The sequence below is a fragment of the Dasypus novemcinctus genome, chromosome 18 (genome assembly GCF_030445035.2).
Source record: "Dasypus novemcinctus isolate mDasNov1 chromosome 18, mDasNov1.1.hap2, whole genome shotgun sequence".
NCBI classification, from domain to species: Eukaryota; Metazoa; Chordata; class Mammalia; order Cingulata; family Dasypodidae; genus Dasypus; species Dasypus novemcinctus.
In genome coordinates this window covers 65,438,626-65,454,717 of record NC_080690.1, presented here as the reverse complement: position 1 = coordinate 65,454,717, position 16,092 = coordinate 65,438,626, and the positions used below count along the sequence as shown (strand labels likewise).

Sequence of the window (16,092 nt, the reverse complement as noted above, 5' to 3'; positions counted from 1 at the left end):
AAGACGGAATGACAGCCGTGTGGGCCCCATCCTGAGCCCCTGGCTAAGGGAGGAGCAGGCGACTGGGGCCCAAGACTGGACTGAGGGCCCACCCGCTCTGTGCTAGGAATGGGAGAGGGCGTGGTGGCTGTGATCACACTAGCAACTAACACACACAGTTCCTGCTCTGGGATGCACAGGTTCCATCTCACAGACAATCCCCAGGAACATCCTCTGAGGAACCCAGGAAGCACCTGAGGCCATAAAGGATGGGGGAAGCCACATCTGTCTAGATCCTCTATGGGCACCAGGAAATTCCACCTGTTTCAAGATTCATTCATTCCACAAACAGGAGTGCCTACTCTATGCCAAGTCCAACATTAGGGCTGGTGCTCGGGACACAGAAGTGACCAAGACAGCACCAACCCGCATGGGGTCCCCAGACGGTACCACCCAGAGTAGGCAGGGCTGATAGAGGGGAACCGAGGGGTCAGGGAGGGCTTCTTGGGGAAGGGGATACCTGAGCTCGGCCAAACTAGTAAGGATTAGCCAGGTAAAGAGGGAAGAAGCATGTACAAAGGCTACAAGGAAAAAGATACCAAGGTACACATGTGGAAATGAAAGCGTTCAGAGTGGCCAAACCTCTGGCCCAGGGGTATTTTGCCCCCAAGGGGACATTTGGCAGTGTCAAGAGACATTCCTGATGGTCACCATTGAGGGTGGGGGTTGTGCTTTTGGCATCTAGTGTAGAGAGTCCAGAGATGCTGCCAAATACCCTACCATGCACAGGACAGTCCCTACAACAAAGAGTTATCCAACGCAAAACATCACAGAGCTGCTGTGCATGAAAAACCCTGGTCCACTCTGAAAAAAAGTCAGATCATACAAGGCCCGGGGCGCCAAGCTAAAGAATTTGTACTTTATCCTGAAGGCAAAGTCAGAGGTTTTGGAAGGTCTTAAATAGTAGTGAAGGAGACAAATGCGTCTGGAAGCTCAAGGCAGTCAGGGCAACCTGAGCCCGACTCTCTGACAGCCCTCCCACCCCAAAAGTCAAGAGAAACTCAGAGGGAGAAGGGCCTCCTTTTAGCAAGACTGGGAAGCCCATGAAGACGGGAATTAGTATTCACTCCAGCACTAACCCAACAAATACTTCCTGAGGGCCCTGTGCCAGGCCCTGATTGGGAATGCTGAAAAGACTCAGAATAGGTGTGCTGGGCTCCATCTCACAAGTCTCAGCCGGGTGTTCTCCCCAGGTGAGATTATTTGCCCCTCCTCTGGGCTCCCTCAGTGCCTGGCACAAACATTTGTCACCACCCTAGTCACTCAGGATGATAAGCTTTTACATATCTGTCTCCTACACCCATTCCACTGACAGCAGGGACATGACTGAAGCCATCTTTGTCCCCTATCACAGGCTGGCCCTCCTGTCCAACCCTTCCATCGATAATGGGGGAAATGAAGGCCCAAAGAGGGAAAGGAACCTGCCCAAGGTCACAGAATCAACTTCATTTTCCTCCCCCCTGTGCTGCATCCCACATGGAGTGACTTCCCAGTGGGTGGGTCGACAGCACCTTGCTGTCACTCCTTCATAGATTCCTCAAATGCCTGAACAGTGGCTGCCTGAACTGGGATGCTCTGCCGCCTCAGTTTAGTTGAGGAGGCAATGGATTAAAAACTACCAGCACCCCGACTAACTCCCCCATAAGCTAAAAGCACACCCGCCCCAGTCTTGACCATACTGGGTCATGACTGTCAATTTCTACATGGAACATATCCCCAACCCTAACCTGGGTGACCTTCTAGCAAGCGACTTAGTCTCGCTGCCCCTTGGATCCCCATCTGTAAAATGGGTCTGTCGGCCTCCACGGCCCGTGCCTCTACCCACTATGACTAGCTGATTTCCCCAGAGCTAGAAAACTCCCAGTTAATCACTGCTAGGAACGGTCCTAGAGCCTGGAATCGCGGAGTCGAGGACGCAGGGCGCTTGGGTCCAAGTCTGCGCCGCTTCGCGCCACTCTTTCTCCGGCTCGAGCAATGAGCCGGGTGGCCACCCAACGTGAGCGTGCAGGGGGCCCGGCGCATAACAAGGCCCCGTCCCAGCACTGTCCGGCCTCCCGGGCCGCCTTACCCCGCCTGGGCCCAGGATTCAAGGTCCCTTTGGGCAAGGCCTCCCCAATGCACGGGATTAAGCGAAAAGGGGTAGGACACGCCCCGTGGGAGGCCCCCCGGGTGGGGAAGAACCCCTCAGGCCCCTCTCGGCCTCCGTACCTGACCGGAGCCGCCTCCTCCGGCCGCCACCACGGCGCTGCCGGCCCCGTCCACCTCCTGCGCCGCCGCCATCTTCCCGCTCCGGGTCCCCGCCCCCGCCGCCAGCCCCTCCCCGTCCTCGAAGGCGCCAGAGCGGTCGCGCGAGATTTCATACTTTATCCAACCCACCGGGCCACCGTACCCTTCAAGAGCGCCTCAGTCACGCCTCTAGGGAGAGCTACTTCCGGGTGTGACAGGACCAACCCGGCCACCATACTCCTTCCCCCGCCCCCATGTTTTCAGTCATAGATACAGTACATGCTCCTAAATCCCAGACTCTGTTGGCCAATAAATGCGCTTTTCGCAGGTTCTGTTCTAGTAAATCGCTTTTTCGAGTTATATGAGCCTTCCAGACCATCTTATTCGCTTCATCCCACCGTTTCTTTGAGTCCTTTCCGTTCCATGTTTCTTGAGCTTTACCGGCCACCATAACCCTTCAAAATGCCTCGCTCGGCCCACGGCCTTCCTTCCGCGTTAAAGGAACTTCTTTGGACACCTTCCCCGGATTTAGTCTTCTGGCCTGTTTCCTCAGCTCTTGACCCCTCTTCCTAATGCGAACTTCTCCTCCGACAGGTCCTGTTAGGTTATAGGCTTTCCCTGTATTCAGAGTTCCTATTTCAGGGTTCTCACGGTCACTATACCTCCAATATAGACCCTGTCCGGTCCTCCCCGAATCCTTAGGGCCTGCTAATTTAGCGCACCTGCGGACCCCCGCAGTGATCTCTGCTCTCTTGCGAGCCCCACAACCCTGGACTCGACTTCAGGGGCTCTGAAAACTCCATGATTTTTTTTTTTTTGTATTTTCCTACAGTTCCAAGCCCTGACCTGGGGAGGATGTATGGAGGCCCAGGGAGGGCAGGAGATGCTCAGTGGCTGTTACAGCTTAACCAGTGGATTGGGTGGAAGTCTGATCTGGGTTCAAACCTGGTAAAGCTAGTGATCGGCTAAATGATCCTGGAAAAGTGACATGCCTCTTTGAGCTTCAATTTCTTCCCCTTCAGTGAAATAGGAATTGTAATAGTACCCGCTATTCTTACCCCCGAAAGGTTATTGGGAAGACCCAGCAAAAGGGTGAGTGTGAAGGACCTGGCCCAGGGCCTCTTGCTCAGTGAGTGGTCAAGATCGGTGAGCTGTTACTACAGGCTTTATTTATTACCTGGAAAGGAGAGCAGCCTTTGCATCGGGATATCCTAATTTATTTATTTACTTTCCTGTAGGCCTCACCTCTATAGTGAAAGCCCCTCTTCCAGGAAGCCTTTCCTACTCCTCCAACTGGGTTAGGTGTTCCCTCTCAGTACCCCCAGATCCCTGGCCTCCCCCACCCCATCTCAGTCCACTTCGTGTCTTCATACTCTCAGGGAGAGGTGTGTCCCTCACTAACCGGCAGAGCCAGCACTGTAATGATCACTACTGTCTCCAGCACTGCGGGGAGGCTGGGGGTGAAGGGTGGAGTGGAGAGTGGTGAGGAAGGGGGAATGGAATTACTGAAGAAAAGGATGAAGCTCTCTGAGCACAAGATGAGGGACTCACTCAACTCTGTGAGCCAACACCAAGAGCCCCCAGACAGGGGCAGTTTGGGCTGTGTTTTGAGCTTCTCTTAAAAAAAAAAAAATACAGAATTGCAGGTGCCAAATTTAGGTAGAGGACCAAGGAAAGTCCAGGCAAGTGAGGGGCATTGAAGCGTAAGCTTCTCCAGCCTCCCTTTAACTCCATTTTTGCTCTTGACTCCAGATGCAAAATGTCCAATCTGTCCTCAGACTCTCTTACTGCAGAGTCCTGTCCTCTTGGAGCATGGTAAGTTCCCCTTGGAAACCCCTTTGGAGCCTCCTTCCCTCCTGTCAAAGCCCTCTCTCCTCTGTCTGTTCAGTGACCCAATTAGAAACTCTTCATTCCTGATGAAAGCAAGTGAAACACAGGCCAGACCCGTGCTTTCCTTCCACTAGGGGGCGCCCAACACCAACAGGGGCTGTGATTTCAAGTCTAAGGGAGGAAGAGGCTGGAGACCCAGACTTCTGGGTCCTGAGGGAGTGGGACTGGGGATTGGACTCCAGGATCCTGAAGGGATTGGGACTGGGGTGGGGGTCTGAGAAAGGAAGGAGGAGTCTGGGAGGGGCACCAGGATTGGTTGGAAGCAGAACTGGCCTGGGCAGTAGTTTGCTTTGGCGTGAGTCCGTGGGGAACAAGTGCACAGAGCAGGGATTGTTCTTCCAGGGTCCCCCCCCTCCCTGTCACCCCCTGAGTTTGGCAGCCTCAGCTCTTCCCAGGCCCCAGGGACTTGGGGGCATTGCCCGCAGCCCCTCCCCAGGGCCCCTGTTTTCAACTGGACTCACAGCTGCCCAGCCTCAGGACATGGGAAAATTGCCTCAAGAGGGCAGAAAGACTGGCCAGAGGTGAATGCCAAACACAGTAGGAGAAATATCCCACCCCCACCCCCCCATGGGACCTGAGAGACCAGCGCCTCTCTCTACTCCCTCAGGAGTCCAGGCCCCCACCCCCTCCACCCCCAGGACCTGGAAGTGCAGACCCCTAGCTCCCTCCCCCTGGGGACCAGCACTGCCCTCCTTCCCACTGAGGAGCGCCTGCTCTTAATTTCATACCCTGGTCTTTTTTTTTTTTTTTTTAAGTTTCACTTATTTAATTTACCCTCTGTCTTTTTTTGGTTTTGTTTTTAGAGAAGTTTTGGGTTTACAGAACAGTCATGCATCCAATACAGGATTCTCTTACATGTCCCCCCACCACCACCTTGAATTCACTCCGGTCTTTTTTTTTTCTTCTGTCGGGTCATCTTGTGGCGCTAGCTTGCGGGTAGGCCAACTCGCCACAGCGCGGACCAGCCCGCCTTCACCAGGAGGCCCTGGGAACAGAACCCGGGACCCCCTATATGGTAGACAGGAGCCCAGTCGCTTGAGCCACATCTACTTCCCCGCTCTGGTCTTTTTGCCCACAATTCTTCCCTTCCCGGATCCTGTCCACCACCCACTCACCACCCCTTCCAGACCTGGGGAGCACCTCCCTCCCCTCCCTGCTCTCCACACTGCAGCTGCTGCACAGCGAGGCCCCTGTCTGACCACCCCAGCCCTGTCCTCTGGCCCTCCCCTGGCCCCAGCCCCACTGCCTTGGGCGGTGGCTGTGCCCAGACCTCGGGCTTGCACTAGCCCTCTGCTCCTCTTTCCTTTGTCTCTCTCTGAAATTGCCTTCTCCATTTCAATGGCCTTTTGCTCATCCTCTGCCTCTCCCCACAGCTCCCAGGGGCCAAGGGCCAAGGGTCTCTGTTCCATGGCCTCAGGATAGAACAGAGCGCCTGACCCCGAGTAGGAGCTCAGGAAAGGTTATTATTATCCCTTGCAAGGGGAAGAGCAACTAACAAAACGTACTGCAAAGCTGTAATCAAATAAACTGTGCAGAATTGGGCCAGGACCTGACCATGGCTCTCTGGGGGTCGGACCACTGTGTCCCCAGGACCTGGCAGGCTCTCAGTAAATGCACGGTGGTTGATATATAGGAATTGCCAAAGAGCACCAGCTGTGTAGTCCATCTTCCTGGGTGCCAACCAGCCTCGGCACTGACTTGCTAAGCTCAATGGTGACTTCTCACATCAATCCCTGCTCTGTCACAGGGTGGTTGGACAGCTCACTGAGATGGCACAGGACACTGCCAGAAGCCACTGCAGGTTAGCTGTCTGTCATTTCACAGATGAGAACACTGCACCTTAGCACCGGACAGGCTTTAATTATTGCTATGGTTATTTACTGTTATTATTGATCTCTTATTCCCACTGACCAAGGTAGGGCTAAATACATACAGCAGGTGCCCAATTATTGTTGGCTGAACTGAAGCAATACCCCTACCCTGGGGTATCCTGAGGCCTCAGGAAAGCAACCACATCGAGAATAAACTTGGATTATTATTATTATTATTATTATTATTATTGATAAGAATGCAGGCTAAAGTTGGGAGCAGGATGCTGAGAGCTGCTGGGAAGTAGGGGGCAGTCGGGGACCCGGGGCAGGTCAAGGGGCCTGGGCTCTCCCCTGCCCACGACAGGGGGTGCGCTGTTAGTGTTCTCCCTTCAGCATGGTGAGGAGCTGGTCAGTGGCGATCCCTGCGTAAGTGGTAATGGCTGCCGAGCCCTGGCTGTACATGCTCCTGGGGAGAAAGGACAGAGGGTCTGAGGGAGGAGGGGCCTGGGGCCAGGCCTCCGGGATCCTGGGTGCATTAGGAACGGGGGGCCGGGCCCCTGGCGCCCGAGCGGGTGGGTGGTACCTGAGTTTCTCATCCATGCTGGGCAGGTATGTCTTCTCGTACAAGCTCCTGGCGGCCGCCTTGGCTGTATCCCAGTAACTGTAGAGTGATTCCTGCACCTGGGCGAGCAGGGGGGCGCTGGTGGCCTCCTCTTCCTCGATCCCCCGGACCTCTGCAAGGGGGAGTGCCGTGTATTAGGGGAGCTGACGGGCTTGCAGCATGGTGAAGCCGGGAAGGCCAGAGGGTGGGGGCTGGTCTGCCTAGGACCCAGCTGGGAAGCTCCTTGGAGCTCGGCCCCCTCCTCAAAGATCCACCCCAACCCCCTGCAGACCCCACTCACCCAATCCCAGCAGCAGGAGGGCAAGAAACACAGCAACGAGGGGTCGGGCGCTCATGGCGTTGGGAGACCTGGAACACTGGCTGGTGGGTGGGGGGCGTGTCTGTCTCCCCTCACATGCTCTCTGGAGGCATCTATTCCCGGGGTCCCACCCACCTTGGGGTGAGGGGCCTGGGATCCGGCACCCCGTCTGGATTTCTGGATTTCCTCCTCCTTGGTCCTCACTTCCTAGCCTTCTGGGATTCTACTCCTGACTGAAAGATTTTCATCCCAATATTCATGCCAGAAGCATTTACTGAGCACCTACTGCATGCCAAGCACAGTTCTGGGCACTACCCTGTGCAGCTGACAAGAGAAAGACAATAGAAAAGAGGTAAAATGCGGAGCATTTCACACCGGGGCGCGTCTTCTCCAGGGGCAAAGGGCCAGGGTGTTTGGGAAAAGTCCTGGGAAAGTCTCAGGAAAGGGTGACATTTCAACCAGCGCACTTGATCCCCACCCCAAGCCTCTGAGGGAGGCGCCCTCAGGAACTAAGGGGGTGCTCCTCCACAGCGGAGAGGTGCAGCGAGCCCCACCAGGGGCAGGGGGCCCGCGGTTCTGAATTCGGTCATTCCCACCCTGGCTGCCATCCCGCCACCTTCACCGTCTTTGCCCCTGGCGCTGACAGCTCCCTCCGTGGCCTGGCCTCTTACCGACTCCGGCAGGCGGTCCTCATGGGCTCCCAGCCGCCCAGAAGGGCTTTATAGCTCTCGCCGCCCACCTCCCCCGCTGCCGCCCCCTCCTCGCGGCCCAGGCCAAAGTCCTGGCCAACGGGGCAGCCTGCGGGGGCGGGGTGGGGGCAGAAAGGGCAGTGACATCCCCTGAGGTCAGGCCACGGGGAGCCCCCACTCAAGATTCACCCCGAGGCAGGCAGGCAGGAGGAAATGGGCAGGAGAGGCTGGTGCCCACGAGGCGTGGGGTCTGGGAAAGCGAGGCGCAGGGTCCTGGGGGAGGGGCCGCTGTGGGGACCTGCTCCCCGTCCTGCTCCCGGCTCTCCAGCTCCTCCACCCTTCCCCCAAAGTGGGGCACCACAAAGGCCCCCAGTCCTCCAAGCCCTCAAGGCCAGGTCCCAGGACTGGGGTTGCTCCCTTCCTGGCCCCCTGAAGCCATCCCCACCCTGACCTCTGGCCCTCCCCGCTGGGTGCTACTTCTCTACTCGGTAACTCGTTAACTCGCTAATTGGGAGGTGGGACCGGGTTATCTCTGGCCAGAGGAGGAGGGATTCAGATAAGGACACCTAGGATCCGAGTTTCTTTATTGTGGACACTGGGGAGGCGGGAGGGGGAGGGCAGGGGTCTTCCAGGGACACATTAAGCCTGGTCCGGTCAGTCAGCCTTGTCCCTGTCCTGGTCCCTGCAGAGGAGCCGGGGGCACAGGCCCTGCGCCTTGCTCAGGAGACTGTCCTTGGAGGTGCGGAGCCAGGCCTGGGTGCGGGAGCCCAGGTTCCTCAGGTGGTCATCGTAGTAGGTCTGCACAAAGCCTCGGAAGGCCCCCGGGCTCCTGTGGGGGAGGTGCTGCCACCTGTCCACACCCCTGCTGCTCCCCAGAGTTCTGCCCTTTCACTCCTCCCTCCCTCAGCCTCTGGAGTCCAGGCCCAGCCCCTCCTCCCTCAGACCCAGGGGTCCAGGCCCAACCCCTCCCTCAGACCCAGGGGTCCAGGCCAGCCCCCTCCCTCAGACCAGGAGTCCAGGCCCCAGGCCCCTCCTCCCTCAGACACAGGGGTCCAGGCCGCAGCTCCTCCTCCCTCAGACCCAGGGGTCCAGCCCCCAGCCTTCTCCTCCCTCAGACCAGGGGTCCAGGCCCAGCTCCTCCTCCCTCAGACCAGGAGTCCAGGCCCCAGCCCCTCCTCCCTCAGACCCAGGAGTCCAGGCCCAGCTCCTCCTCCCTCAGACCAGGAGTCCAGGCCCCAGCTCCTCCTCCCTCAGACCAGGAGTCCAGGCCGAGCCCCTCCTCCCTCAGACCCAGAGGTCCAGGCCCAGCCCCTCCTCCCTCAGACCAGGAGTCCAGGCCCCTGCCCATCCCCCTCAGCCCATGCACCGCTGCACACCCACCAGAAACTTTGCCACCTCTCTCTGGTCCTGGTCACCAGCGGCTGCACCAGCTCCTTCACCTTGCTCTGCACCAAACTCCAGCGACTCGTCTCCTCCCCTGACGGGGTCCGGGTTCCTGCAGGCGCGTCTTCCTGGTGCACTGGGGTGGGCCAGAGCCTCAGAGCCCCTCCCCCCGTGCCTCCCTCCCCACCACCCCTTGGCAGAGCTCTCACCGCCTGCCTTTGCCTCCGCTCTCCCTTGGACCACTTGCCCCCTTCTTGGCCATCGGGCAACCCGCCCCCCCCAGCGCCTGTCATCCCTGCCCGCCTATTGTTTGTCCCTGGTCCGTAACCTGCCCCCGGCCACCTCCTGCTGCCTTCTTTCACCGCCTGATTTTGCTCCCCAACCTCCCTCTCCCACCCTCTCCAAGACTCAGTTTCCTGCTCTGCAGAATGGAATAGTAGCAGGATCTGCCCTCTAGGGCTGTTGAGAGAATTCAGAGCTGATACAGACAAGGCCCTCAGCATGTTGCAGGCAGTAGAGAAGGGTTAAACACAATTATAAATAAGCACAGGCGGGACACGGGCATGTACACGTGTCCCCACTCACCCTCACATGTGTGTCCACCAAGCAGAAACGCTCAAATCTTCCGCGTACCTGTACCCCCTAGAGACACACGGGCACACACTCACAGGCACACGTGTGTGCCAGACACAGTACAGACCAGTCATCCCCCTTCTGCTTCTTCACACCCAAGCACACACACGGCACCCCGAGACTTACACGCACCCCACGTCCTCGCTTCACACACAGCCCCGGACACCTGCACTCCCAGAAGCACACGCACGCCTGCGCCACCCGCAGGCCCCTCCACTTCCACCAACGTGGGGGTTAGGGACCATCACGCTCGCACCCGCCGCTAGGACCCCCCACGGCCCCCACCCCCTCACCCGCCGTGCAGGCCAGGACCAGAAGGCAGAAGCAGAGGACGGGCAGGGCCCGGGGCGACATGGCTGGGGGCTCCGTTTCTCGGTGTGGGCGCTCAGCTCTCCGCCTGGAGGAGGGGAGGGTGCCCTGAGCAGGGCCCTCCCCCAGCCGCCTCCTCACACCCTTTGGCAGGGACTTCACAGAGAGGGACCCAGGTGACAGTGACAAAGGCCATGTCTGCCCCCGCTGCCCACCCCCAGACCCTGGCCTGATGGGGAGACGAGGCTCTCCTGACTCCATCACTGAGCCACGTGATGGCCTCTCTCCCCAGACCTCGGTTTCCCCCTCCATAAAGTGGGGGCCATGATCCGCCCTTTGGGACCTTGAATGCATGGCATGATACCAGGGAATCTCTTAACGTGGCGCCTGGAGTTTCAGGGATCGCGTGATTGTTGCAGTTTGTCACCATAATCGGTTTTGACTCTAAGACCCCTTGGCCGCGGCAAGCCCAGGCAGAAGGTGGAGAGCAGCACGGTTTTGCGTCTCCAGCCGGTTTCTTCAGCCTGAGGCCTGATCACCCCCAAGGATCCCTTCCGTTTTGATTTGCAGCCCTTTCCTCCCCAGCTCCGGCCTCAGCCCCACCTGCCATCACATCCCCCAGGCCTGCACTGCTTACCAGGTCAAGGCACTTCCTCCCTGAGCCAGAAAATTTCCATCCCTAAAACCTGTGTGCAGAATTGCCTGCCTAGCAGGGGGAGGCCAGGTGAGGCCCTCAGGGGGAGAGCCCCAGAAGCCCAGAAGCACGAGGCAGGGGGTCATCAGTATCAGACAGGACAAATAAATCAACCCCATTTCTCCCTGAGGGCCCAAGCATGCAGCTTGCCCGGGGGCCCATGGGCTGGATTCCCTGGTCTAGGGTTGCCAGAAAAAATACAGGATACCCAGGGGCCTTTGGGTTTCAGATAAACAAGGAAGAATATTTTTAGTTTGAGTCTGTCCCACGCAATATTTGGGATATGATACCGAAAACTATTCATGGCTTATCTGAAAATCAAATATCACCAGAAATCCTGTAATTTTATGTGCTAAATCTGGCAACACTACCTTGGCCACAACCTAAGTAATTATACAGGATGGTTCTGACCCTGAAGCTTCCAGGAGAACTTTATCCACCCCACTGGCCCCAGTGTGTGCTCTGTAAATGTTCCCCACAGTCCCGTGCTAATAATCATCAGCAAAATAACCACCCTGTTTGGTGTTGAGAGACACAGAACCTTGGTCTGCCTCTTTCCAGCTGTGTGACCTGGTACAAGTTGCTTACCCTCCCGGGGCCTGCTTCTTCATCCAAGAATGGGAGTCATACGCTACGTACCTCAGTGGATTGCTCTGGAAACAGCGTGGCCCCATTTGAGCTGCTCCAGACACGCGAGGGCTCTCGGTCAACGTCAGCTGCTGTTTGTTTAGCAGAAGCCTCCAGCACACACTGTGCCCAGGCCCCATGGCAGGGCCATGTTGACTCATCCGGTGTCACAACAGTCCCACAAGATGGGTATCCTTATCATTCCCATTTTATAGATGAGGAAACGGAGGCTGCGGGTGTGGTGGTGAAGCTACTTTCTAACATATCTCCCTAGCCAGCAAGTGGTGGATTTGAACCAGGTCCTTTCCAACTCCCCAGTTGAGCCAGGACAACTTCCACCCCACCCCTCCTCCCCTCCCCAAATCCTGGAGGGCAAGAGGAAAGTTGGAGCAGGATCAGGGGCCAGGTGGGCCAGGGGGAGCAGGAGAGGTCCCTGAGCCCTGTCCCCGCTCCCGGGTCAGCGTGCAGGGAGGGCCCTGGGGTGTTTGCTATTTGCTGCTTGCAATGTTTGCCCACCCTGGGGACAGGAACAGGCTGAAGGTCATTTAGGGTGGAAAGTGCAGGCCGCGTGCAAACAACTGTAGGGTTGACGTGGTCAGGGAGGTGACTGGGAGGGACGGGGGTGGGTCCTCAGACTCCAGGGTATGTGTCCAGGGGCCGGGGCTTCTCTGTCTGGGTCTGCCAGTCTCTGTACCCAGAGATCACCGTCCTGCACACTAGGCCCCCCTTACCCCTCTCCTTTTCTTTCCTTCCTAGGGACCCTGCCCTGGTCCAGGAGGCCCCATCCCCTCGCCCCTCACCCAGCAAGTCCTACACGTAGACCTAAGAGACTTGAATTCAAATTGTTACCACCAAGAGGGCCCGTTTGCCTGATACAAGCAGAATCCAATACTGAGTCTCCAGGATTTTGAGAAAAGAGAGTTTATTGCATAGTCGACCAGTAAGGAGACTGGAGACAAGCCTCAGGTCGGTCTCCCCAAACGAAATGGGCACTGGGGTTTTATACCCTCTGGGGAAGGTGGGCTTGAAGAAGTGGCTAAGGATGGGTGAGATGACTTGGGCCAATCGGGTTTGGGAAAGGCGGGGTTAACCAGAGCATGCTGTCGCAAGGTGTGCTTGGTCTTAAGGTGGAGGCCCAGCAGGCTCCGTGACTAGAGCCGGTCAGGGCCGGCTTTAGCAGGAGCTACAAGGGGGAGAAGACACAGTAACTTATCTCATGAGACACCCAGCCTCCTGTGAATAAACATGAGGAGGTGGACATTTGAAAAATGGGGAAGTAGAGACTTCTAGAAACTTCTACAAACTAGTAAGGGAGTGGCTACTTTGAACAGTGGGTTAGTAAGCGGCGGTTTCAAGGCAACTGGTATGTGGTGGTTTCGGTCCCCCCTCTTTAGCTGGCACGTTCCTCCATCTTGACGGATCGGGGGCAAAGATGGCCCTAGCCGCCTCCTGCTGACTCGGGGAATAGGCTGGAATTCAGAGAACCTTGGCATGCAGCTGGAGCATCCTGGTCCTGGGCAGAGGAGCACCTGGTTGTTCAGGCACAGGCTGATACCCCTGTTCTCTGAGAGTAGAGGTCTCCGGGATACAAATTTGGCAAAAAAAGTTTAGAACTAAGGGTCTGAGCATAAGAAGCACTGCTATGGCTGTTATTGGACTTTAAATGGGTAAGGGCCAAGATACCTCGACTCCCACAAGGTTTGTGTGGATGGGTTAGTGGTCGTATGTACCCAGTGGCCTGGCTGCACAGCTTTTGCATATTTAGCTCAATCTGGCAGGGGGTATTTGCCCAAGTGCAGCAGGAGATGTTTGCTGCAGCGCATACTCCTCCTTGTTCTGCTGAAAGATGGTCTAAGGCTATCCAGGTGTCCGCGACATTTGCCAAAGAGTCCATAGAAACTCGAATGGCCTCAAGTGCAGCAGCAGTGGAGTTGGCAAGTTCCTCAACTGTGGCAGTTAAATTGCATAAAGCTGCTTCACGTTCAGCAGACCCACCTGAAGGAGCTAAGAGAACTATTGCTAAATCTAGCTACAATTACGCCTCGTGCCTGTTCATCCTGAAAACAGTAGGTTGATAGATTGACATCTGGCTTCCCTCTATTTTGTTTTAATATTTCCCCCTTGACATATTGGCCTTTTATCCAAACATAGTTTATATATTGGAACATTCTCTTTTTTTAGATTTTTTTCTCCCCCTGCTTGTTGTTTGTGCTGTCTGCTCTCTGTATCCATTCATTGTCTGCTCTCTTTGTTCATCTTCTTTTTAGGAGGCACTGGAAATAGAACCTGGGACCTCCCACATGGCAGGTTGTTTAAGCCACCTCTGCTTCCTGCTTGTTATGTCTCTCATTGTGTTTCCTTGTTGTGCCTCTTCCTTGTGTCATCTTGTTGCCTCAACTCCTGCCTTTCGGAAGCACCAGGAACCAAACCCAGGACCTCCTACGTGGTAGGTGGGTGCCCAATTGCTTGAGCCACATCCGCTCCCCTATACTGGAACATTTTGACATGGGTGTCAAAGATGCCTTTTACAGGGGAGTGGGTGTAGCTCAGTGGTTGAGCACATGCTTCCCATGTATGAGGTCCTGGGTTCAATCCCCGGTACCTCCTAAAATAAAGTAATAAATTCATTTTTTAAAAAAAAAGATGCCTTCTTCAAACCTTTAAAACATAAATGGTACATGGGGTTTCTACAGCTCTTCAATGCTCATGGCCATGGAGACAGTTAAACATCTATGACCAGAGTGAGGTCACATATAGTTACTTTACAACAGGCTCATTTCCCCGATGGGGCTGGAAATCCTAAGGTAGCCGATATACCAGCAAAATTAAGCCTAATGCATGTCTTCGTCAGGGCTTGGGAGACTTGGAGAGGAGTAGTAGGAGTTAAAAACCCGGATGGCAAGGTAGTGGTGATGTGCTCTATTCCCTGGTTATCCAAACATGGAAAAATAGGTGCCTTAGTCGTGCACAAACTTGGGCCCATTGTTGATTCCAGGGCTGGTTTTCAGTGTCCAGATGTCCTTAGAGTTTGCAAGAGCTTTGCTGCTCGAGGCCCTGCACATGGGGGCGCCTGCGCCACCTGGTCGAGACCCACGTAAGGGCAAACTCCAGAATGACCTCCTGGTTCCATCTGAAATCTAGCTATAGAAAACCTATTTTGTTTTGTTGTTTTTTTAAAGATTTATTTTGTTTATTTACTCCCCCCTCATTGTTTGCGCTCACTGTCTGTGCTCTTTGTCTGTTTGCTGTGTACTCTCTGTGTCTGCTCGTCTTCTCTTTAGGAGGCACCAGGAACCAAACCTGGGATGTGCCTAATTGCTTGAGCTACCTCTGCTCCTTGGTTTGTTGTGTCTCCCATTATCTTTCCTCTTTGTGTCTCCTTGTTGCATCATCTTGTTGTGCCAGCTCACTGTGCCTTCCCGTCTCGCCAGCTTGCTGTCTTTGCTCATCTTCTCCAGGAGGCACCAGGAACCAAACCCAGCCCCGTGTGGTAGGCAGGAGCCCAATCACTTGAGCCCCACCCACTTCCCTCTATTTTGTTTTAATATTTCCCCCTTTCGATCAGGATCCTTCTCCGAAAGCATCGCTGACCAAAATTTGGTATTAATCCTTCAGTGCCTGGGAGGCTCATCCCTCAAGAGCAGACTTGATTTTGCGAGATGGAAGCCCATGCCTGAAATCTTCTTCAGAGAAGTGTCATGGCTGTTTCTGTTTTGGAACCCCCAAAGAGGTTCAAGGAAGATTTAAAGAGTCAGGGCTGGTGTTTTCCTCAGTGCCCTCTGGGGGATATCTGGTGCCTGCGGGGCAGTCAGGGCTGGCTCTTCTTGGCCTGGCTGGCTCGTCTCAGCCTCACCTTGCCCAGTCTCATTTTCTCAGCCCTCCCCAATGCCATGCCCAGGCCTTCTCTTACCCCCTTCAACCCAGCCAGTGTCCCCGACGACCTCTGGAAACATGGGCAGCAGCAGCTGAGCCGGAGCCCGCCCTGGAAGAGGCCGCAGGCCCAGCTCTCCATGAGGCCCTGATCAGATGAGAGCAGCCTCCCCGGCCCCCACCACCCCCCCACTCCCGCACCTCAGACATCGCCTCAGGGTGGGAAAAAGGAAGAACAGAACGATGAGGGTGCCTGTGGCAGAAGCAGCAACGGCAGCATCAGGGGGACGTGGGCGAGGGGGAGCCCTCGAAGGCGAGGACGAGGTACCTCGGTGGCTGCCTAGGGCAGCCCAGGAGGGGGCCTGGCAGAACTTCGGAGGCTGCCGGGGCCCCTGAGGCAGGGGAGCTGGAGGGAGCACCAGCAGCAGGACACCTTCTGGTGGATTCCCGGGCTGTGTGCCGCTGAGTGGGCCAGGGCCAGCCGCGCCGTCTCCTGGCCGCCGAGCTGCTGGGGTGGGAGCCCGTGAGCTGGGTGGCTGGGCTACTGCCCAGCTGGCCAAGAAGCGGGCTTCCCCGAGACCCAGGCGGTCAGAGGTGTCAGAAAGGAAGCTGCACCTGTCAGAGAACAAAGGCTCGCCAGATTGTGGAGGAGAAAAGAACTTTATTAACGATCTTGCAAGAAGGGGAGCGCGACCTGGATAACAGGGCTGGCCCGCCGAACAAGAAACACTGACATTTATACCCTAAACCTAGCACGCAGGTCCCTCCCCTGTTCCCCGTTGATTGGGTACTTCAGGGGTTCCAGCCTATCCGAGAGCTCTAACTAACTTACCTGGTTCCTGCTCTGAGTGGCTGCTCGGGTCCCTACGTGGGTCCCTACGTTCCGGTGGGCTGGGTGGGCTCTATGCTGCTTTCACTCCTGGCGCTGTTTGAAATTTGGCGTAGTTTTCATTATTGACCCCGCCCTCGCTTCTCACCATTGGCTGCCCTCACTTTGGCCC

At 56.3% G+C, this 16,092-nt stretch overlaps 2 protein-coding genes and 1 non-coding gene across 5 annotated transcripts in view; 1 reads left to right on the top strand and 2 right to left on the bottom strand.

The window, feature by feature from the left end:
- The window catches only part of CLPTM1 (CLPTM1 regulator of GABA type A receptor forward trafficking), a 28,499-nt gene extending 26,122 nt beyond the window's left edge, over positions 1 to 2,377 (bottom strand). Inside the window, exon 1 of the mRNA XM_058280409.2 lies at positions 2,248 to 2,377. Coding sequence (XP_058136392.1) covers positions 2,248 to 2,319 — 72 coding nt within the window. The 5' untranslated portion in view covers positions 2,320 to 2,377. The remainder of the gene's footprint in view (positions 1 to 2,247) is intronic.
- Positions 2,378 to 6,177: 3,800 nt separating this feature from the next.
- APOC2 (apolipoprotein C2) lies at positions 6,178 to 11,376 on the bottom strand. Of its 3 annotated transcripts, none has more exons than XM_058280408.2 (6): positions 11,234 to 11,376; positions 9,885 to 9,988; positions 8,956 to 9,094; positions 6,869 to 6,948; positions 6,550 to 6,700; positions 6,178 to 6,432 (listed from the first exon to the last, which is right to left on the bottom strand). In XM_058280408.2, the coding sequence occupies exons 1-6, from the start codon at positions 11,359 to 11,361 to the stop codon at positions 6,342 to 6,344; spliced, it is 693 nt and encodes a 230-aa protein (XP_058136391.1). In that variant the 5' UTR covers positions 11,362 to 11,376; the 3' UTR covers positions 6,178 to 6,341. The 3 variants fall into 3 exon arrangements, with proteins under 3 accessions (XP_058136391.1, XP_058136390.1, XP_004484100.3); XM_058280407.2 differs by lacking the exon at positions 11,234 to 11,376 and adding an exon at positions 11,183 to 11,229 and having other exon boundaries at positions 6,869 to 6,936; XM_004484043.5 differs by lacking the exon at positions 11,234 to 11,376 and adding an exon at positions 11,183 to 11,225.
- A 2,377-nt stretch (positions 11,377 to 13,753) lies between these two features.
- TRNAG-CCC (transfer RNA glycine (anticodon CCC)) lies at positions 13,754 to 13,828 on the top strand. The gene has a single exon. It is a non-coding gene; the product is annotated as a tRNA-Gly (tRNA).
- Positions 13,829 to 16,092: the final 2,264 nt, after the last annotated feature.